A 20,470-nucleotide genomic window follows, 5' to 3' on the forward strand; every position below is an offset into this window, starting at 1 on the left:
TTTGCCGACCGATGTCCCGCCGCAGTTCGCTGCTGCCGCTGCCTCTGGAGGCCATGAGTCAGCGCCACCCCCATTCACGAAGCAAAAAAAGAAGAAAGTCAAGGCGGAGGCAAGGGACAGTGCATTTCAAGCGGAGGTGCGCCTGTCCGTGACCCCGGAGAGAAAAGGGGAGGAAGGGGGTAAGGCAACATTAGAAAAACGCAGGGCATCAGCAACGGTGCGCGGTGGCCACGAGCTTGACACTTGCTTTGCTCCCCCCACCACCACCACGCATCGCCTGCATGCATGGCACGCGCGCATGCTGTGCATGCGTGAGGCGCATCCACGCCGTTGCTCTCACTTACGTGCAGAGCAGCGACGACACCACCCACATCGACACGCCCGTTGTCAGGGCGCTAATGAGAAGGGTCACGACCCACCCCGTAACGACCTTCGCAACGATGCCCCACGACACACCGCCCAGCTTGGCGTCCAGCACACCGCAGCCAATCGCGGCGCCGACCTGCGCCTGCGAGAGTGAGACGGGAATGCCGATGCCCGTCAGCACCATCGTGACGAGGGTGCCGCCGATCTGGATGCACCATCCTCGCGCCGGCGTCACGGTTACCAGCTCCATTCCTACCGTCTTCATGAGACTCGCGCCGAGGCCGAACATGCCGATAGCAATGCCCAGCATTGCCGGCAGCATCGACCACTGCGAGCTGAGCCCAGGTTCCTGCAACTCGTGGTTCGTGAAGGCATCGTAAAGGATGACGAAGGCCGAGGTGGCATTGGCGCCAGCCACCGCGCCGTGGACAAAACTGGATATGCTTCCCGCCACCACCTGCAGACCAGTGAAGAGGTACTCGGCGCGCGGGTTGAAGGGCTTGATGAGGATACCCCCAAAGCGAATGGGCTGCATTGGGTGGTCCATGGCCCAGTCCTCCTCGCCAAACTCGTCCTCGCTCTGCACCAATGCGGGGGAGTACGGAATCTGCACTAGCCCCCGTTCCCCCCTGCAAGTCACCAATGCCGGCTTCTTGCTCTCCGTGCTGCCGTACGTCGTCACACCCGCCGACTGCACCTGCTGTGCCTCGTGGCGTTCGCGATCAGACGAGGCGACGTGGCATCCGAGAAAATGATGGGCATCCTTGGCGCCATGCTGGATAGGCGCCGCGGCTGTGGCGAATGACTCGGTGTGCGGCTGCAATGTGGGCGAGTGCCCGCGAGTGTGCACGGGTGCCAGACGCACCATGCCTCCCTTCCGTACAAAGGGGCTGTCCGAGGCGGAGATGGAGGAGAGCACAAGTGAGGCGTTCTGGTGCAGCGGCGTCGGCGTGGGGGAGCGGGAGTGCGTCGGGCAGCCATAAGTGAAGCTGCTCTCAGAGCTGTCGTGATCTGCAGCGCCGTCGTTGCGACGGTCGAGCGAGAGGGAGTCAAGGGTGCACACAGGAGCAGGGTCGTCTGGCAGCGAGGGCGGCGGCAGCGCCACAGCTGCCGGCACGGCCACTGGCGCCGTGTCCGTCGCACCAGCTGGCGGCTGGTGCCGGTGGTGAGGTCGCGGGGGCTGCCTTCCTGCCGAGACGGGCGCCGTCGCACTCACGTCGCCTCGTGACTTGAAGAAAGACAGGTCTTTCAGGTCACCTAGTGCCAAGCCGTCCTCCATGCTCACCGGCTCCGTGCGCAGCGCCTCGCTTTCCCACACAAATGACCGCGCACTCATCGCGGCCGCCGCCACCTGCGGGAACACCCACACCTGCGCCACCCAGCAGAAGAGGAGTATGAGAGCAAGCAGAATGGCGTACTGTACGTGAAGCGGGACGTTCTGAGCAAGCGTCTGCGACATGATCGGCGGCTGCTCAAGGACAATGAAGAAGAAGTCCACCAGCAGGGATGCGAGCAGGCAGTGCGGCAGGACGGCCCGGGCCAGCTCAAAGGAGCGCCCCCTCACCTTGAAGATGTCGCGCCGCATGAAGTAAAACAAAAGCGCTGTCACGCCGCACGCAGCTATCGGTGCCGCGAGCCATGAAATCACCACCGCGACCACCCCGCTCGGTTTGACGTACGTGAGCCCGCCCGTGGCGAAGAGTGCAAAGCCGAGAATCGACCCGACAACTGTGTGGGTGATGGACACCGGCAGACCGAACACCGCCGACAAGTACAGCCACAGCGCCGAGGCGAAGCTGGCACACGTCATGCCGATCACCACAACATCCTTGTTTTGCGAAAACAGCACCGGGTCAACGATGCCGCTACGGATGGTTTTACTCACATGACCGCCCATGAAGGCAGCGCCCAGTAGCTCGAACACGGTGCAGTAGATGATCGCCTGCTTCATGTTGAGAGAGCCACTGCCCACCACCATCGCAAAGTTGGCGGAAAGGTCGTTCGCGCCTATGCCGACGCCGCACAGGAAGGAGAGTAGCGTGCATATGCACACCAGCGGGAGTGTGGTATTCACATCCAGCTTGCAAGTGGAAAGGGTCCCCATGAAGCCTGTCCGCCGCAAGTGCAGCGAAGGACAGAAACCGCGACGTGATACAGGCAAAGACGGTGTGAGAGAGGCACGCGACGATACCGGCACGAGAATCGATCCAAATTCCGTGACTGCGCCACAGCCCAGAAAGCATATATATATATATATATATATATATAGGCAGGTGTATGTATGTGTGTATACGTGTACCAAGAAGGGATTCCGGGAGAAGCTGGTGGGTTTTCAAGTGCGGGTTGTGTGTGTGTGTGTGTGTGTGCGTGTGCGTGCGGCGTGGCCGATGCCACACAGGAAAAATGGTTGATGCGACCAGGGGTGTGTGCCTGTGCGCGTGTGTCCGTCGGGGTGTGCTTGGATGGCTGGGAGGGGGGTGCTCGGCTTGCGACACACGCACGAACGGAGAGAGTCCGAAACGACGCCGTGGAATAGGAGGGGAAGGAGGGGCGCACCGCCACGACTCCGCTACAACTCAAACGTGTAACATTCAATGCGACACGGGGGGGGGGAACGGTAAGGACGGATAGCACAACGCCGATAGGACACGGTGGAAGGACACGAAAGCAGCGGCTGATGTGAGTGGCACGTGAGTGGCGTCCCTTCTTGCGCGTACGTGAGAAGAGCGGGTGAGCAGGTGCGTGTCTGCGGGCGGGTATGGAGCAGTAAGCCATGGCACACAACCAAGGTGAAGAAAAGGAAGGAATAGCCGGCAGGAAGCAAGAGAAATGAGGGGGAAGAAGGATTAGCTGGGGTCGAGACACAGGTGGAGGGGCATGATGAACAAGTGGGCTCCGAGAGGCAGCTAGTGCAAGTTGCGCGCCTTTCATTCCAGCTGCTTGAGCCCTGCCTTGTGTGGCTGTGTGCGCACACCTAAGCGTACATGGACGCAAGGCACTCGATGAGTACGTGCCTTTTGCGACAGTGTTGCAATCCTGTGTTCACTGCGTCGCTTTGGGTGCTGGCAACTGATGTGGTCGTTCGGCCGCCGGGGCGTTCTGCCTCGCTCAACCGAGAGCGCAGGCATGTGGAATACAACCCACTGTTCCCTCCCTCTGTCACGCTGTTCTCCCTTTCACGGCATCGATCACCACATCATCATGTGCACACGCACCGCAGCGAAGAAAAGAAATAGCAAGGAAAGAGACACGAGACACACACACACACATACGCACTGCAGTCCACTCACTGATCCCTCGTTGCATCACAATGGCGATCGTGCGGAGAGTGGGGAGGGCGGGATACGCATGAGCTCTTACGCGCAAGGTGCTCGTGTGTGTGTGTGTGTGTGTGTGTGTGTGTGTGTGTGTGTGTGTGTGTGTGTGTGTGTTTCAGCATGTGCATGTGCGCAACAGTGCATGAATCAACGCAAAGAGAAGTCGTGCGGCTACAACCGCCTGGTTGTGTGTCGGTTGATGAGGTACGGGAAGGCGAGCGGGCGCCCATAGCCATGCCTAGCTTTTGCCTCCTCATCCACCACTTGGCTCGCACGACCCACGACCCACGTCATCCCCGTCATGGGGTGAGGAGCAACGGCTCTTCTTGGCTGAATTTTTTCCTTCTCTTCCCTATGTACATACTAAGCTCGAGCACACACGCATACAAGAGAGAAATGAATTTACATGTTGCCGCCCACCCCCGCCACCGCCGCTGCCTCCGCCGGCATGCGCTGGCCCTGCCCCACTCGCTCCCTTCGACGCATGCGAGTTGCACGTGGAAGATGGGAGTGGAAGGGTAGCGCATGTGCGCACACGTGCCAGGCCAGAGAGAAACGGAGAAAGTCGAGCGACAAGAGGCTTGAGAGCGCGCACCGAGGAGAGCACGCTAGTCTGCCCTGTCTCCAAGCATCTGCCGCGCCTCCTCGCCCAGCGTGGCAGCACCTCATCGCCGTCAAAGCCGCCCTCACTACACGTCATCTTCCTCCTCATCCACCCCCTCAGCCTCCGGGCGCGGGGGAGGCGGTGCGTAGCGCAGCTCTTCATCTATGGTGCAGTCCCGCTGACCGTCGAATTCGCCAGGCGCCTCAACATACTCGCGGGAGCACGGGGGAGGCAGGGGTGGGGCGTAGTAGGCGCCCTGCATGTCCTTGAGACCCGTGCCATAGTACATCATCTGGTAAGAGGCCCCAGGGCGTCCGGCAGTCGTCACCGCGTAGGTGGCCGCGCCGGGCCAACGGAGGGACTTTGCCACATACACAGCTGTCAGGCTCCCCTCCCCTTCGTAGGCCTTGCGAAAGGTCCAGGCAGCGAGATGGGTGCGGCTGTGGCCGGGGTAGGAGAGTGGCGCGTCGAGGCTAATGTCAGACAGGAAAGGCGCGATCATCTCGGGCGCCGGTGGCGGGGACGGCTCAGAAGCGTTCGCGCCGTCCCCCTGCCCGTCGTCGCCCTCATCAGCCGGCTCTTCCTCCTCTACCGGCGCCGTCGTGACGCGGCCGCAGTTCAGCACCGACGGGGCAATGTGCGACCACCCCTTCGCCTGCATCAGCTCCCCCTTGGTGTATCCCTTGTACCACGCCTGCACAGCCGCGATGGCCTCCGCGTCCTCCTCGTCCGGCGCTTCTTGCGGCAGCAGCGGCGGCAGCACGGCGTAGGCCGGCACCGCCGTCGGCGGCGGTCGAGCCGAGGTCTCCTCTTCATCCTCATCCACGTCAGGCACTGCGCCCTCGGTGGTGAACGTCTGCACTGGTGCGATGCGGCACGCGCTTGTGATGCGCGCAATCTGAGCGCGCAGGTAGTGCTTCTCGCACCCCATGAAGCGCGGATGCCCGTGCACGGGGGCGTCGAGGTTACCACTGAAACGGCAGCGCAAGGCGCGGGCGACTGTAATGTGGTGCGGGCTGACGTCCGGCAGGCGTGTCCAAGTCGTGGGGTCCGCGGTAGTCGAAGCATAGTAGCACATGGCGTTGAGGCCCGTACCGGCTTCCTCCGCCGGCGCGGACGGACGTGGCCAGCGGCGGGCAAGACGACCCCCTGCCACGGTATAGAGCACGTCAGCGATCTGCGAAACGGGAGCGTGTTCCTCTTCCTCTTCCATGTCGTCCTCCGCATCGCCTTCGCCGATGATGTCAGCGTTTTCCTGCATGCGATCTTCATCCGCCTGGCATTCCGCGACGTAGTAGTCGCACGCGCTTCCCGTGACCACACCCCAGAAGCGCACGCTGGCAAGCGGCTCAGACCGGATCAGCTGGCGCAGGCCAACGAGCAAGCGATACGCATCCACCCGTGGCAAGCCGAGCCCGACCATGTTGAAGTACTGCTGCTCTGTCACGACATCGCTAAGGGCGCCGGGGTGATCCGCGAGGTCGACTTGCGGCTGACCATCCGCCCCGGCGTCGGCGGATGCGTCCTCTTCTTGTTCGTCTTCGGCGTCGGCGCGACGTGGGCGGCGTGGCGGCCGCGGCGGTGCCAAGGCGGTGTTCGTGTTGGCAGCCCAGCGCGTGTTTGTGAAGGAGTCAACAGGGGCCGCAGCGCAAGCGGTGGGCCGTGGATCGGCATACACATTGCCTTTCATGGGGGGCACAGCGCTGCCGGACAGGAGTCGGTTGGAAGCCGCCCCGAGAGCGTCCATCGCGTTGGCGGGCCGCTCGCGGATCACCTGCGCGAGCACCTGAGTCATGTGGCCCCAGAGCGCCGACTGGCGAATTTGATGCTCGTCTATGCCCGCCATGGCTCTGTGCATAACAGGCAGACAGGCAGAACTCAGCTGTTGACTCCGTGTCCACACTAGTGACTGCACGCCCCGTATGAGAAAGACGTAAAAGCGAAAAGGGGGAGTAACAGCTCCTGTGGTAACGGCGAGTCGCCGCCGCTGTTCAGTAGGAGCGTAGCGAGACGCGGTAAGGACCGAAGCAGGTGTTGATGTGACTGTATGGGTGCTTATGTGCGTGGCGTCCGCGTTACCAGTCTGCAGCGGCGTCGATAGGCGGCACAGGCGTTTGCGTGGAGTCCCTACTGGCGGTAGTTTTTCGCAGTGAGAGAAGAAGAAGCGGAGGAGTGGAGCATGACATCCAAGCAAAACCAACAGGCGCAGCGGCGTGGCAAACATGAGGCGAGACGGTCGCGGAAAGGGTGGAAGACAGAGACCCACGTGAAGCAAGGAGTCACAACACAGCACGCGCGCAGCCAGAGCTTGAGGGGGGGGGGGGGCGCACCGCACTAGCGGCGCTCGTGCACGTGAAACACAGCAAGGGCTGTGTTTCTACTTTGTGTCTGTCAAGTCGCTCAAGCTAACTCTTGGCGGTCCCACACCCCTACCGCCACCGCGGCTGCAGCAATGGCGGCCACGTGGCCGCTCGGCGGAGGCCGTCTCCGTTGCACAGCTTCTCCCCTGAGTGTTATACACGCATGTATGCCTATACACACCTTGGGCTTCGTAATCCGCTTGTGCCTGGCATCCAGACACCAAGCATGTGAGCGCACAAACACCAGCGCGCAACTGCAGAGTCACCCTTGCATGGCGCAGAGGCAGGGAGAGGAGAAGAGGAAGACCCACGCCACACCTGCACCTTGTTGACTCGTGTGTGCGTGAGTGTGCGCATGTTTTAGACAGCGCGCTGGTGCCAGCCACAGCAACAACAAGCATACGGCTTCAGTGTCTTCACTCCTTTCCATTCGTGTTCTCTGCTCACACGCAGACGCGCACGCACGGATCCAGGAGCGGCGCGACGCTCTCTGAGCTCTCACGCTTCCACCCCCTCCCTCCTCCGCGGATCCTCCGTCTCTCCATTCTCCGGTGGTCACCCATCAAGTCGACTTGGGATCGCGCAGCACGTCAAACTCGCGCACCGGATGCAGTGGCTTTTCCAAGTTCCGCACCGGCGACTTCCAGGCGCGGTCTCTATCTAAAATCATGAAGCTCTGCGACTGTCCCTCCGTGATGGGGTTGACGCGTGCCTCGTATTGCATCTCCGACTCGTAGCCTAGTAGTGTGTGCATGAAGCTGTCGTGGCCCATCAAGTAGTAGAGGCTGCAGGTGGCGAAAAGACCCAAGCCAAAGATGCGCGCCGGTGCCCAGAAGAACGCCTGCACGCCGATCTTGTTGCGGTCTGCGCGGCTGTCGTTGAAGCGGACCTGCATAATGCCGCGCCAGCTGCGGGTGCGTCGAATAATCGGCTTGCGAGGCAGCTCCCTCCGCCGGGAAAAGACAGAGTAGCCAGTCATCGACCTGCTCGTGCTGCCTACGCGTACGCGCCTTGTGCGCGGTGTGCTGCTGCGCTCTCCGCGCCCCCTTCCTTTGTCAAGGTGACGCTTCCTGAAGAGCGGCGGGGATCTTCTTGTGCTTTCAATCTCCACCCCTGCACCTCCGGCTCACAGAGGAGTGTGGGTGTGTGTGCGTGAGAGAAAAGACGTGGGGAGCGAGGGGGCTCGAGTTGAGGTTGGAAGAGGTGAACACATGAAAAGAGAAGCGGAGACAAGCGAAAACGAAAAAAAAAACATTTAAGTCGATGATTGCACAGGGAAGGCGCTGCGCGGAGGCAGCGGGGGTAACGACCAGGTGGCATCGCACGTTCGCTGGCCTTACACAAGCACGCACATGTGCATGCAAGCACCGCCTTTATCACCACCACCACCATCACCGCGACGGAGGCGGGGGTGCAGGGGTACAAGGAGGAGAGATGATGCATGTCTGCCACACACGTATACACAGGCAGGCACAGACAGAGTGATATGGGTCACCGCGTGTAGTTGCGGCAATACTGGGATATGGCGCAACGCGGCCCCATGCAGCCCCCCCCCCCATGCTCATTGTGTGCTTTTTGAGGAAAGGCTGCTCCTTGGCATTGCAGTTATGCCATAGATTACTCGCTGCAGTAGTGGATTAGTTACCGCTGTCTTCGCGGTGGTACGGGGAGGAAGAGGGCAGAGGCGCTGTCGCAGCACTCACCGCTTCTTCGCCTTCTTATGGTTGCATTTGCCAGATCGCCCCTTGTCAGCAGCGATCTTTTGCACCGTCCTCTTGCCCGAGGCGTGAGACGAGACTCCAGCACCTGCAACCGCAACGGTATCCGCATCGAAGAAGTGCTCTTCGTCGTCATCGTCGTCGCTGTCGTTGGCAGCCACCGCGGCTGCGACTGTCTTGGCCCTTGATACCGGGGCCTCGGTGCGCTGGCGCTTCGCTGCCGCTGCCGGCTCCCGCGCCGCCGCCTTGGCATCCACACGCTCGCGCTTGCCATTCTTCTTGCTCGAGGCGTTCTTGGCGCGTCCCGTAAGCGCGTCCTCGATGTCGCTGCCGTCGTCATCGTCGTCGGCGTTCGGGTCGGCGCCCATCTCGGCCGCGACCGACGTGCCCTTAAAGTACTTTCTCTTGTCCTTCACGCCGTAGCGCTCCATGTAAGCATCCTCGTCATAGTCCTCCTCGGCCTCCTCCGGAGGCAGCTCCGCCACAAGAGGCGCACTTGCCGTCTCGCCGCGATCCACGCGAAGGACGCAGCCGCGCAGACGAGAGCCGTGATAGCGCTCCTGCGCATATGCAGCGTAGGCTGGCAGCGCAAACTCGACGTGGGCAATACCAGTGGATAGGTGCGTCTCTGGGTGCACGAGGATCTCGCACTTGCGGATTGCCCCGCACGGCGCGAAGTGCTGCCGAAGCATCGCCTCCGTCACATCCTCGCCAACGTTCCCCACATAGATATCTTTGGGGCCGTCGTCGAGGAGGTTGTACTTCTCCGTCCGCCCCGTGACGTTACTGCCCGCGCTGGTGGCAGAAGCTGACGCATTTTCGGCACGTGCGCAACGACGGATCGCGGCAGAGGCCACCTTGGCCGGCTCCAAGCCGAGCGGCATGACGGTGAGCTCCTCCTCGTCATCAGCCTCTGCAGCCGCAGACCCGCTGGCTGCGGGCGAGGCAGCCGCGGTGCTCCTCCCAGCAGGGCCGCCAGCCGCGCGTGACGTCCTGGTGGCACCGTGTGAGTAGGGCAGCGAGCCTGGCGCCGCCGCCTTTGTAGCGCTGACACGCCGCCCAAGGAGGTGAAACCCGTCGAGGAAGGTAATGGCCGGCGTCACCTCAGCCTCCGTCGCGAAGGTCAAGAAGGCTTTACGGTTCTGCGAGGTCATTTTGATCGCCTCCAGCTTCTTCTCCAGCTGCGGGGCAACGTCGCGCAGTATCTCGCGGATGATCTCTGGCTGCGCCACCTTGGCCAAGTCTGTGAGCAGCACCTGTCGCGTGAAGCTGTCCTTTCCCATGTCCTTCATCCCACCAATGTCCTTCATCTTTTCCAAGTCCTTTGGCTTCGGCTCCTCGACGCGGAGGGTGCGGCCGAGGAACTTGCGACCATTCAGCACCCGCACGGCGGTGGAGACGCTGTTGGGAGACTGAAGCACGAGGAAGCCAAATCCCTGCCCAGGCTTCTTAATGAGACGCAGCGGCTTGCCAACCTTCCACGCTGACGCGAACTGTAGCACCTCCTCCTCCAGCGTGGGCTTCCCAGGCTCGGCGGCGTACGTGTACGGCAGGCCATCAACGAAGACCTTCGTGTTGAGCTTCTTCGGAAGCTCCGTGCCGCTGGCAGTTACGGTGGTGATGACGTTTTTGCGGGGGCCACACTTAGCTGCGTTCGAGTCGAGGCCCGCCTCCTCGTCGCTATCGTGCTCTTCCTCGTCATGGTGAGAGGCACTGCTGTCATGCCCACCGCGGCGCGGGGAATACAGGGAGCCGCCGCGCCCGCGGCCGCGAGACGAGAAGGCGGAGGCGGACGACGCAGAGGCGCCACCGCGGAAGCCGCCGCGTCCTCGAGCACCGCCACGCCCGTCACCTCGTCCGTGGCCTCCACGATCCACGCCGCGCCCGCGGCCGCGCTGCTGTTTCAGCGACCCAGGTGGAATGAAGCCGCGGCTCTCTTCCTCGGCCGCTGCCGCCGGCCCGCGACGCGCGCTCACCGCCACCGGTGGGGCATCGTCGCCGCCGTCGTCGGGCGTGCTGCGCCTGCCTTGCGGCTCTTGCCGCTGCTGCGTCCGCTGGAGCGAAGCAAGACGCGCAGACGTGGTCGTCGATTGAGCAGGCTCACCGCCGCAAGATACAACTGGGAAGGCGGGCACTACAGAGCGCTTCACTCGCGCAGGGGCGGATTTGCGAGTTGCCGCTGCAGCACCGCCACGCCCATGGTTGCCGCCACCAGCATGGCGACCGCCACGGCGGCTTTGAAAGCTGCCCCGGCCTCTTCCAGGCAGCATGTTCGGCTTGGCGTTTGCTGATGAGCTGAGTTCTTTGGTATGCGGCAGTGCAGAGAGGGGGCAAGAGAGAGTGAAAGGCTGACGGGTGGGAGGATGGGCTGCGAACCCATTCGAGTGCAGGCAACGGAATAAACAGCAGAGGCGCATTCTGGACGAGGTGGCGGGACGCGCTCCACCAGAGGGTGCCGGAGAGCAGCGCACTCACCGCGCCACAGCTGCCGGAATGTCGTCGCGAGTGCATCGCCGTTGGCGCCATCGCTTTTCGCTCCCTCGGCGGGGGCTGTTCCACCAACGAAGAGAACGCATCCGCCCCAGACACGCACACGGACGTGGCTGCCGGTCGGCGTCGACGCAGGCGCGCCTGCTGTCGGGCGACGCGTGCAAATAGACGGATCGAGGTCCTCTTTTCGATGTTGTTGTTTTTCGCTACGCTGTTGGCGCCGCGCACAGAGAGGAGGAGGCGTCCCCGCGGCCGCTTCTGTCGGTGGCGAATCGGAGAGAGGCGTCAACACGAGAGTGGCGGAGCGGAGAGCAGCGCGCACACGCACGCGCACGCACACGTGAACGCATGCACCAACAGTGCGACAGAGAGAGAGAGAGAGAAAGAGAAAGAGGGAAAAAAGAGAGAAGTGAGAGCTCTTCCTCTCTTGTTTCAAGATCGTTGGCAGCCCTTGCACCTTTCGGGCAGGCTCTCAAGCACTCCCCCGCCTACCAGTAGCCGGCCTCATGCCAGGCACGGAAATTGGAGATGTCGACGTGCAGTGGGCTCGTGGTCTCCTGATGTGCCCACGGTTCGTCAGCTATCGTGTCAAGCATCAGTTTTGTCACCCGCTCCACCACCAGGCGGCCGCCGCGTCTCTCGTACACGGTCACATGCGGTACCGCGTCAAAGGCCTCGCACAGTCGCTCAGCCACGCGCCACACCATCGCGTATGCGATGTAGTTCTTCTGCATCTGTGTCTGCAAGAAGGGCCTGCTAATCGCTTTCACAGCCTCGTTGTCGTCCGCCACGCCGCTCGCCTCTGTGTAGAACTTCTCCCACGCACTCTTGAACTCGGCCGTGCACGGCGTCTTCATCGACGGAAAGTCCTTCACCACGCGGGCCCACCAGTGCTCCTCCAGCAAGCCCTCCTCCGACATGTTCTTCAGCAACACCATCACATCCTTGCCGATATGAGGCGGCAGCGACTCCACCTTGTGCCTTGTAGAGCCTCGCAGTGACTGGTAGTGTTCCTTCTCTAGTGGGCTGAAGCCCTCCACCTGGAAGATGCTGGAGGTGTCGTAGGCGATGGAGGACTGGTTACCGGTGAGACTCGCGGCTGCACTCGTGGCCTTGTTGACCGGGTAGCGCATGTTGTCGACGCGCGGAATCATGTCACCCTGCGCATACGGCTGCGTGCGACCCGTCACACCCGAGCCCCAGTACTCGATGAAGCGCTGCTGCACCGTCAGAGAGCCAGAGCCGTAGAGGCCCGTGCAGGCCCCACTACAGCAGCTGGCGCCGCGGGTGCGCAGAGTGCTAGAGGCACTCGCTCGAAGCAGCATGGTGAGAGAAAGAAAGGTGGCGAGAGGTTCACACGCAGGGAGAGGATGTGTCTATACTCTGTGTGTGTGTGTGTGTGTGTGTGTATGTGTGCATGCGGCTCTGTGCACCGGTGGCTGGAGGAGAGGAGGAGCGGTGCGTGGGCCGATAAGGCGCCCTGTATTTCTCAGGCGCACACACGTGCAGGCGAAGTCGAGGGGGGCTGCTACTATTACTACGGCTACTACGGACTACAGCCACTGCTGCGGCTAGTGGTGTGGATGGGGGTTCCAACGTCTACGAATACGAAGGGGCAGAGGCAAAAGAAGAGGGCGTTAGGCGGACCGAGCGCGTACGAGTGCGCAGTGGTGACGGATGCCGATGCGTTGGGAGCAGAGGCAGCAAGCAGAAAGGCGATGGTCCCAGCACCTGATCCGTCTCGCTCTGTGCCGTGCTAATTGGAGATGTGCGCTTGCTGTAGAATCTGCAGCGGTCACCGTAGGTGAGCAGCAGTAACGTTGGTGAGTTGAAGCGTGGGAGGTGGCACAAAGGATAGAAATATGACAGGGGAGAGAAAGTCGACCACCGACCTCTGCAAGAGGAGAGGCACATGCTCGCGCGCGCACACGCCTGTGTGCGAGGGGCATACCTGCAGAGAGGCAAGGAAGAGACGCTCTCTAGCGAAACGCGTGGGAACACGCCCCTTGTGCGTGCGTCGCTTGCGATGCGCAGCACAACAGATATGCGCGCTCTCCCGACATCCGCTCTGGTCGTGCCCCCTCTCTTCCTCGTCTTCGCCACCAGATGGTATTCAAGAGCTGGCACATCGAAGGGTCGGTCGAGTGCTCCTCCTGTGTCTGAAGCGGGTGTGAACATTTAGTGAGTAGCAATGCCCAGAGAAGGCCGTCGGGTCTCCGCGGCTGCGTTTGTCGGTCGCCTCTCCCTCACACCCACCGACAGCGGCGCAGTGCAGCAGGGCAAGCAGAGAAGAAGGCCACAACGGCCGGCGACGCGGGCCATCGCGGCTCACCACGAAGCGGAAAAGGGGGAGCAAAGCGCGTTGCAGAGATCTACTGTACATATCAACGCAGGCTTACCACGAGTAACACACTCTCACGCACAACGCGGCCCTCTTTAGTCGGCTGTGTGCACGTCGATCTGCATCGGTGCAGAAAAGGCACAGGTGAACAACTTGAGATCGAAGAAGGGACCGAAAAGAGAGATCGTCAACGGAGGAGAGCGTGCCGAATCCGTCGAAGGCACGACGCCCTCCTCCCCAACACACATATAGGCACAGGCAGAGACAGAGAGGCCGCACCCCTACGCCCCCGAAAACCGCGTCTGCTTTCTCCGCTGCTTCATCATCATCGGAAACACGAAGACTCGAATACATATCCAGCAGACTCTACAAAGAGAGCGCAAGCGAGAGAAGAACGGCGAGAGCAGCCGCCAATGGCGTCTTGTCAAGAGGCGACTCGCCCCCCACCCGCCGCCGCCTCTCACTCCCTCAACCCTATTCCCTCGCTCGCGTCGCCCTAGCGCTTGCGGCTTCCCACACGCTGCGAGGCACCGGAGGAGGCGGCGCCGGCGTCGTCCATCCCCTCGACGGCGGCAGCAATGCGATCCACTCGCACCTCCACCTCGGCGATCCTGAAGGTGGCGTCTGCCGGCAGCACAACGGAGGCGGCAGCGTCGGTGGAAAGAACGGGAGCGGCAGCCGTCGACGGGATCGACCCACCTGGGCCGTTCTTCTTCAGTTTGTTGCTGCTGGCGCGCGCACACAGAGGCGCGGCGGCTACCGCGGGTGGCTCGGACGCGGTGAAAGGCGCGCCGCGCACCACGTGGGGGTTGAACTCCATCACATCCTCTAGTCGAAGCCCGTAGGCGCGCTCTACGCGAGCGCACTGCTGCAACGTCAGCGCCGCAGCTCTGTCCTCCGCAACCACCTGCGCCACGGCCTCTTGCAGCACCCACCGTTCGCTAAGCTCCTGCGCAGCGATGGCCAGTAGCGGCTCTTGCCAGTCCGTTGAGAATTGCAGTGTACGCTCGGCCTTGCAGTCCTCGTAGAGGCGCCGCTGCGCATCCACCACGGCTTGCAGCGCCTCCGAGCGGAAGACCGATAGTGGTGGCAAGTAAATGGAGGGAACGTTTTCTATAGAGACACAGATGTCGTGGTGGACAACAGGGCGGTGTAGCCCGTCTGGCGCTGCTGCCGCTGCCGCCGGGGTCGGCTGCGCCGGCAGCTGCTCTTCCGTCACCGGTGCCAGTAGTACGCCCCACAGCCGCTTGTGCGTAACAACGGAGCGGGTGATGTACTCGGCAATGGCCGCTGCCTCCGGCATCGTGAAGACCGCGCGCAGCGTGACATCCTTCTCCACCTCCACCTCCACATTTCGCATCGCTGTCTGCGAGATGAGGGGGATGCTCTGCTTCGCTGCCTCGAGGGCTGCTAACGCCTTCTGCGAGGTAGTCTTGCGCTGCTTCTCAGCGATCTCGTCGAGTTGCGCCGGATCTGGCACCTTGATGGTGACCGGCTGATAGCGGCACACCGTGTCGACCGTGCGTGTCACCGTCAGGCAGGTTTGAGCGCACAAGACCTGCTGAAGCGCGTCCGTCACTCGCTGCTCCAACGGCACGTGACCAGCGGCGTCGGTCGAGTCTACCAGATGCCCGTCCACCACGTCGAGAACGAGGAGGCTGTCGAGCAGCACACACTGCGTCTGCACCGCCGTGAAGCCTTGATAGTGCGCGAAAACGAGTACGTCCTCCACCCATTCTAAAATGGTGCTATTTCGGAGATCCGTGTCGGTCATGTGCATGAACATGTGCGCGCTCTTCCTCTCTATGTTTGTCGTGGCTTCCGAAACACCGCCCGGCTCGGTCACGCGCTGGCTCCTGAGGAGGTTCGGGTAGCTGGACCGCGAGAGCAGTGCGTCTGCAAGCTGCGTTGGCAGACCGCACGCTCCGCTGCCGTTCTTGGCCGACCCGTCCTCGTCGCAGCCCGCCTCATCCCCGCCGTCGCCTTTCAGCTGCAGCTTGACGGGTGCGGGCCAACCGAGCGCGCGGCACAGGCCGATGCGAAGAAGGAGTAGCGCCGACGCGTCGCAGCAAAGCGCGCGCGCAGCAGCGGCACCGAGAAACGGCGTCGCGGCCGCCTCGTTTTCTTTCGCGGACGGCTCGGCTAACGAGGCGGCAGGAGCCGAGGATACCCCATTGTGCTCCTTCACGCTCAAACGACGCAAAGCCCTTGCCGAAGAGGTCCTGCTGCTTGCCCGACTCGCCCCGGTTGTACTTCGATGCAACGCCACCCCAGCGGGATGGCTGGCAGCGCTGAAACCCTCTCGCTCGGCGCCTGTCACGTCCAGCGTAGCAGATGGATTTCGTCTCCGTCGCCCACACGTTTCTGTCTGCGGCAGCTCTTGCAAGAGGATGGCTGTGAGGCACTCCGTCGCCTCACGCTCCGTCTCCAGTCGGCACCGCACGACACATTCGGCGAGGCCGTCACCGTACAGGCTTGTCGCCGCGGTCGAGGATACCACAGACTTGAGCGTGGGGCCATACGCAGAGGCGGTGCAGTGCCGCAGAGCCGAGACGTAGGGGAGGGAATAAAAAGAAGCATCTGCTGGAGAGGCCCCCGTGATGAGGGCAGATGCGGTCGCAAGCGAGGATGTCATCTCGAGGCGATCTTTGACGTGATGAGGAGACCGGGGGAGGGCGGAGCGGAAACAACCAAAGAAAACGTCGACGGCTGCGGGTGTACCTGTGAGCCTCGTATGCCACTGAGGAAGAAGCAAGGCGAATGCAGCGAGTACGTCGCACGCACGTCGCACATAGACGCAGAGGCGGGCAGGGGAAGGTGGAGAAAGTGCGGAGATGCGCACGCGCAGGGAGAAGGAGATGAGAGGAGAGTGGAAAGCAAGCACGTACGAGGAGGTGCTGCACAGGGGAAGAACAATACTGAAAAGAGGGTCCGTCAGCGCAGCCGCGTGATCCGGGAGTGTGTCTGTGCACCTGGGGCCCTTTCCACACCATGACGTGTGGAAGGGGGCTGGAGAGCGCGAGCGCGTGTAAGCGTGCCCTAGAGGTGTTGGTACTGTCGTCCCCGATACATCTCAGTGGAGACAGCCGAGTACTGCGCAAGTAGCCACCCATACGCGCACAGGAATGAATGCATGTGCCTCTACATCCCACTTTTTGGCTGTCGCTTCGATGTGCGAGGGAGAGAGAGAGAGAGAGCGCGGGCGCCCATTCCGGGTGATACGGGTCCAACACGCTTGCCCGCACTTCTGCGATGTGTTCGCTGGTGGGAACAACGAAAAGGAGTGAAGGGGGTGAGGTGAGGTTAGGACGACGACAAGAGGCGCACGCACACAGGCAGAGACAGAGAGCCGGCAAGGAACAGATGCGCGGAGAGAACAACGCGGGAAGCAGAGAAAGGAAGAGAGATGCATGACCGCACGCGAATGCACGCCTACCCACACGCGAAGCGTGCAGGGCCCCGCGGCGTCACTGCGCTCATCTTCACCGACTCGTACCCCAGCCATCCAACTAGGGAACGGAGGGAAGGGGTGGGGGGTCGCGTCCACCCGTTGGCGGCGGGCGTAAAAAGGCAAGCACGCGGGGTGCAGATCCCCTGCAGAGATGTCCTCAGAGCTCTCAGTAACTCAGAGAGGGCGAAGATGCGATGTGGCTTGGAGCCTGCGAGGAGTCGGCTAGCGCCGGACATTCAGCGTCAGCGCTTCCGGCGACGTGAGCGATCGTCGTGGCAGTCAGCGGCACATACGCCGCTGGCTTCATGGAGGCAAGTGCGGCCGTGGACATGGCAGCCACCTCTACAGCTGCCGCCTCCTGCAGCGTCGTGTCACCTGGATACATAATCTTCTCGAGCGCGGCGGGGTTGAAGCTCAAGCCACACGATGCTGCCTCGAGCTGCACCCGAATGGCCTCACTGAAGAGAGGAGCGTGGCCCTTGAAGTAAACAAAGCTGCGGTACAGGGCGGCGACGGCCCGCTTCAGGTAGCCCTCCTGCTGCGCCTCCGCTTCCGCCTCCGCCTGCACCTCCTCCGCGGACGCCAGCACCTCCTGGAAGAGGTTAGGAAGGAAGTCCAGATTGGTCTCGGGCCCCTGCAGCTCACGCAGTCCCTGCAGAAGCTGCCAGCGCCGTTGGCTGCTCGACATGCTCGACATGAGTGGGTACAGCTGCTGTAGCTGGTGGTGCACTGTTTGGCAGAGAATGTGCTCCCGGGTGTTGATGTTGAGGCCGCGCTCCGCGCACACCTGCACAATGTGTCGCTTGACGGTGGCAAGTGTGACGAGAGAGTTGCAGGCGAAGATGGCACGGCTGCCCTTGTCGCCATCCTGGTCGTCCTCGATGTCGACCGTCAGGACCGAGTCCAAGAAGCGGCTTGTGAAAACAAAGCGCTGCTGCTCCTCTGCGAGGCGCGGAACGTCCGCCATGCCGGGCACAAGCTGCCTCAGCCACATTCGAGCATCTTGCACTTGGAAGGCCCCCAGCACGATCAAGCGCGACATAGACTGCACCACGTCGCCTGACAGCACCGACGTATCTACACTCGGCACGCGCTCGTACAAGGGAAGAGCGCAGAGGGGAACATACTTGATCTGCGCTGTTCGTGGAGCCTGCGCGCTGTAGACGGTGGCGCGGAGGGTGTCGGCCATGCCTTCGTCCACCCACATGTGCACCTCCAGGCGCTTGCTGCCTCGCTGCACAGGTGTGACAGTGGCGATGATGGTAGGCGACCCTACCGCCGCGGTGGCGCTCTGTGAGGACGGAGGCGTCGACGCGGCCCCGCCACCCACCGCCCGCGTCCTCACCGCGGCGTTGTCAGTGGACACAAAGGTCAGCGCTGCGTTGCACTGGACCAACATGCCGTCCAGCGAGGCATCGGCGGACACCACCAGCGATAGCATCGGCATCGCTTCCACTGGTGTGAGGGTGACGGACATTTTGAAGCCGGCGCTCACCGTCAGCACCGGCGCCTCCTCCGCCTTCCGCAGCACTGGGGCCTCACTCAGCTCTCTGGTGCGCTGCGCAATGAGTGCCCGCAGCTGCTCAATTTCGCCCTGTGTATCCTGCTGCTTTGCAATGAGCGCTGCCTGCCTCGCCGCCGCCTCGGCCGCGGCTGCCTGGGTATCCTCCCTGGGTTCATCGGTATCCAAAGTGAAAGCGATCACCTGCCCACTGAACGTGTGCACGAGGACGTCTGGCTGCGCTGCCGTATGTGTGATGATGCCGCCAGCGACGCTCATCACCCGCTCCCCGACACCTCCTGTCCACACCAGGGTGAGCTGCACGGCGTCTATGCCGGTGATGCTCACAGAACGACTCAGGTGCACGACCATGACGCACACGGTGCCGTCGTCGTACCCGACAAGGAGTTCATCTTGCCCATCCGCATTCACATCCGCAAAACCGAGGCTGCTGATGGTGCCCCTGGGGCCGTCCGGCATGTGGGCGCCTACCTTGTGCACGCCTCCGTTGTCCGCCACGGCCATGACGCCGATGGAGCCCGACTGCGTTCCGTAGAACAGCAGCCGCTGAACGCTGTGGTAGACCACGGCGGTGAGGGCAGCCTCGCAGCTGACCTCCTCCACGAGTTTGTTCGCCTGCACCAACCGCAGCACGCGATCATTGCATGCCAGGCAGCTCACGTAGTCGACCAGCTGACGCTCGCCGCCGCGCATCACGGCGCTAGGGACTACGTACACACACATGTCGTTCACGCGATCGGGAGCCAAGAAGAACCCGAGCTCCTTTCTCTCACTCATCGTGGTGACCATGAAGTCACCTGCTAAGAAGATGAAGGGCGTTTCGATGGCTAGCGAGTGCACCCTCTCCGTGACATTGGTGTCCACGGTAAAGAAGGGCTTACCCTTGCGCGAGTACGCGTGCAGGACGCTGCCCTGGATGTAGAAGAGTTGGTCCGAGAAGAGCGTGGCAGCAGTGATGGCCTTCTTCTCCTTTGCCGCGCCGCCCTCGCCCGTCTGCGCAACGGTCTCCGGCGTCTCGAAGGCAACCACCGGCTCCAGCCGCTTGCCGACGGAGAAGACCTTGAAGAGGCCCGTGCTGTCTCCCACGGCAACGCGCTGCTTCGACTTCTTGCTCACCGGGTAGACGAGAAGGCACCCATGCGCGGCGGAGGCAGTTTCGGTGATGGTCTTGCGCCTAAAGGACAGCGTCGGAGGCGCTATTGCAGATTTCATCGTGTGTTGCCTAAAACGCACCCGCCCTCTCTGTGCCCTTGGCTGGTGTGGTTCGCGCCTTCTCCCTTGTCTATGAAACACAAAAACGTGCGCGCACCGGTACCTCGCGGTGCTGCCCTGCTGCACTGCCTCAGTGATGGTGCTGCCTGCCGATACACTCCTCACTGCTGCGCTTGCGCACCCACACTCAGACGTACCGGGGGAAAATGGAGAAGGGGGAGGGGGGCTGCTTGCACACAAATGCCAGCTAGTGTGCGTGTGCGTTTATATGCGCTAGAGCAAGACAAAGTGGAGAGCCATTACAGACTCGCCTCTGCTAGCCGTGCCGATAGCAGCGTGTGCAAGTGGGTGAGTATGAGGCCGAAGAACACGGGCCCGATACCGCCATGCCACGCCAACAAGCGCGTTGCACGGGTGGTGAAGGGAGGAGACACGAGCAGGGGGGTGGGGAGACAGCGAGAAAAGTGGACGCCATAGCCACGAAGGGCACACGCGCATGCGACTCACAGACACCCTTCGTGATCACACGATTCGAAAGTGGCCCATCCACCCACCCTTTCTGCGGCACTCACGGGGAGAGGAGCCGCCACCATTGCGGCAGAAGGTGGAGGCCACAACAAAAGAAAGCACGATTCGACGCCCCTCGTACGCGGTCCAGTCTGCCTGCCCCCCACGCGCTTTCGCGATTTTCTCGCTTCCATCCACTCACCGACCAGACAAAAACCGGGGTGGGGTGGTTGTCAAGCCCCTCCCTTCCTCCCTCCAGCCCGTCCGCTCGATGTGCTCTGCGGCGCGGCGCCACATCGCCAAGAAGAACGACGCGAAGATCAAGTAAAACGAGAAAACAAGCAAAGGCAATCTGTGATGGGCGCGACAAATCACCTGGAGAAGGACGATAGTGGCGGCACTCAGGTGCGAGCGCGTGAGGAACGGAGGAGTGCGAAGCAGCCCCTCGAGGGAGGGGAGAGGGCGGGGCGAAGAGATGGCGGCAGTGGTGACCGACCAACGAGATGAAGCATCAAAGAGAGCACACGCGCGTACAGCTCCACCGCCAGAGCGCTGCATTCCTCTTGGCCCCTGCCTCCCCCA

General features: G+C 62.3%; 7 protein-coding genes across 7 annotated transcripts; all 7 read right to left on the bottom strand.

Annotated features, from left to right (window-relative positions):
• Nucleotides 1-340: 340 nt before the first annotated feature.
• LMJF_29_0650 (putative phosphate transporter) lies at nucleotides 341-2,470 on the bottom strand (the record flags this gene model as incomplete). The annotated part of the gene is made up of 1 exon (XM_003722091.1): nucleotides 341-2,470. One exon carries the CDS (start codon nucleotides 2,468-2,470, stop codon nucleotides 341-343), a length of 2,130 nt encoding a protein of 709 aa, XP_003722139.1.
• Nucleotides 2,471-4,372: 1,902 nt separating this feature from the next.
• Nucleotides 4,373-6,145, bottom strand: LMJF_29_0660 (putative flagellar radial spoke protein-like; the record flags this gene model as incomplete). The annotated part of the gene is made up of 1 exon (XM_003722092.1): nucleotides 4,373-6,145. The coding sequence occupies one exon, from the start codon at nucleotides 6,143-6,145 to the stop codon at nucleotides 4,373-4,375; it is 1,773 nt and encodes a 590-aa protein (XP_003722140.1).
• A 1,064-nt stretch (nucleotides 6,146-7,209) lies between these two features.
• Nucleotides 7,210-7,626, bottom strand: LMJF_29_0670 (conserved hypothetical protein; the record flags this gene model as incomplete). Its single annotated transcript, XM_003722093.1, has 1 exon — nucleotides 7,210-7,626. One exon carries the CDS (start codon nucleotides 7,624-7,626, stop codon nucleotides 7,210-7,212), a length of 417 nt encoding a protein of 138 aa, XP_003722141.1.
• Nucleotides 7,627-8,346: 720 nt separating this feature from the next.
• LMJF_29_0680 (putative RNA-binding protein) lies at nucleotides 8,347-10,782 on the bottom strand (the record flags this gene model as incomplete). The annotated part of the gene is made up of 1 exon (XM_003722094.1): nucleotides 8,347-10,782. One exon carries the CDS (start codon nucleotides 10,780-10,782, stop codon nucleotides 8,347-8,349), a length of 2,436 nt encoding a protein of 811 aa, XP_003722142.1.
• Nucleotides 10,783-11,343: 561 nt separating this feature from the next.
• LMJF_29_0690 (conserved hypothetical protein) lies at nucleotides 11,344-12,180 on the bottom strand (the record flags this gene model as incomplete). The annotated part of the gene is made up of 1 exon (XM_003722095.1): nucleotides 11,344-12,180. One exon carries the CDS (start codon nucleotides 12,178-12,180, stop codon nucleotides 11,344-11,346), a length of 837 nt encoding a protein of 278 aa, XP_003722143.1.
• Nucleotides 12,181-13,692: 1,512 nt separating this feature from the next.
• On the bottom strand, nucleotides 13,693-15,831 carry LMJF_29_0700 (conserved hypothetical protein; the record flags this gene model as incomplete). The annotated part of the gene is made up of 1 exon (XM_003722096.1): nucleotides 13,693-15,831. The coding sequence occupies one exon, from the start codon at nucleotides 15,829-15,831 to the stop codon at nucleotides 13,693-13,695; it is 2,139 nt and encodes a 712-aa protein (XP_003722144.1).
• A 982-nt stretch (nucleotides 15,832-16,813) lies between these two features.
• LMJF_29_0710 (conserved hypothetical protein) lies at nucleotides 16,814-19,381 on the bottom strand (the record flags this gene model as incomplete). The annotated part of the gene is made up of 1 exon (XM_003722097.1): nucleotides 16,814-19,381. The coding sequence occupies one exon, from the start codon at nucleotides 19,379-19,381 to the stop codon at nucleotides 16,814-16,816; it is 2,568 nt and encodes an 855-aa protein (XP_003722145.1).
• Between the last annotated feature and the right edge of the window lie 1,089 nt (nucleotides 19,382-20,470).

The sequence above is a fragment of the Leishmania major genome, chromosome 29 (genome assembly GCF_000002725.2).
Source record: "Leishmania major strain Friedlin complete genome, chromosome 29".
Classification (NCBI taxonomy): Eukaryota; Euglenozoa; class Kinetoplastea; order Trypanosomatida; family Trypanosomatidae; genus Leishmania; species Leishmania major.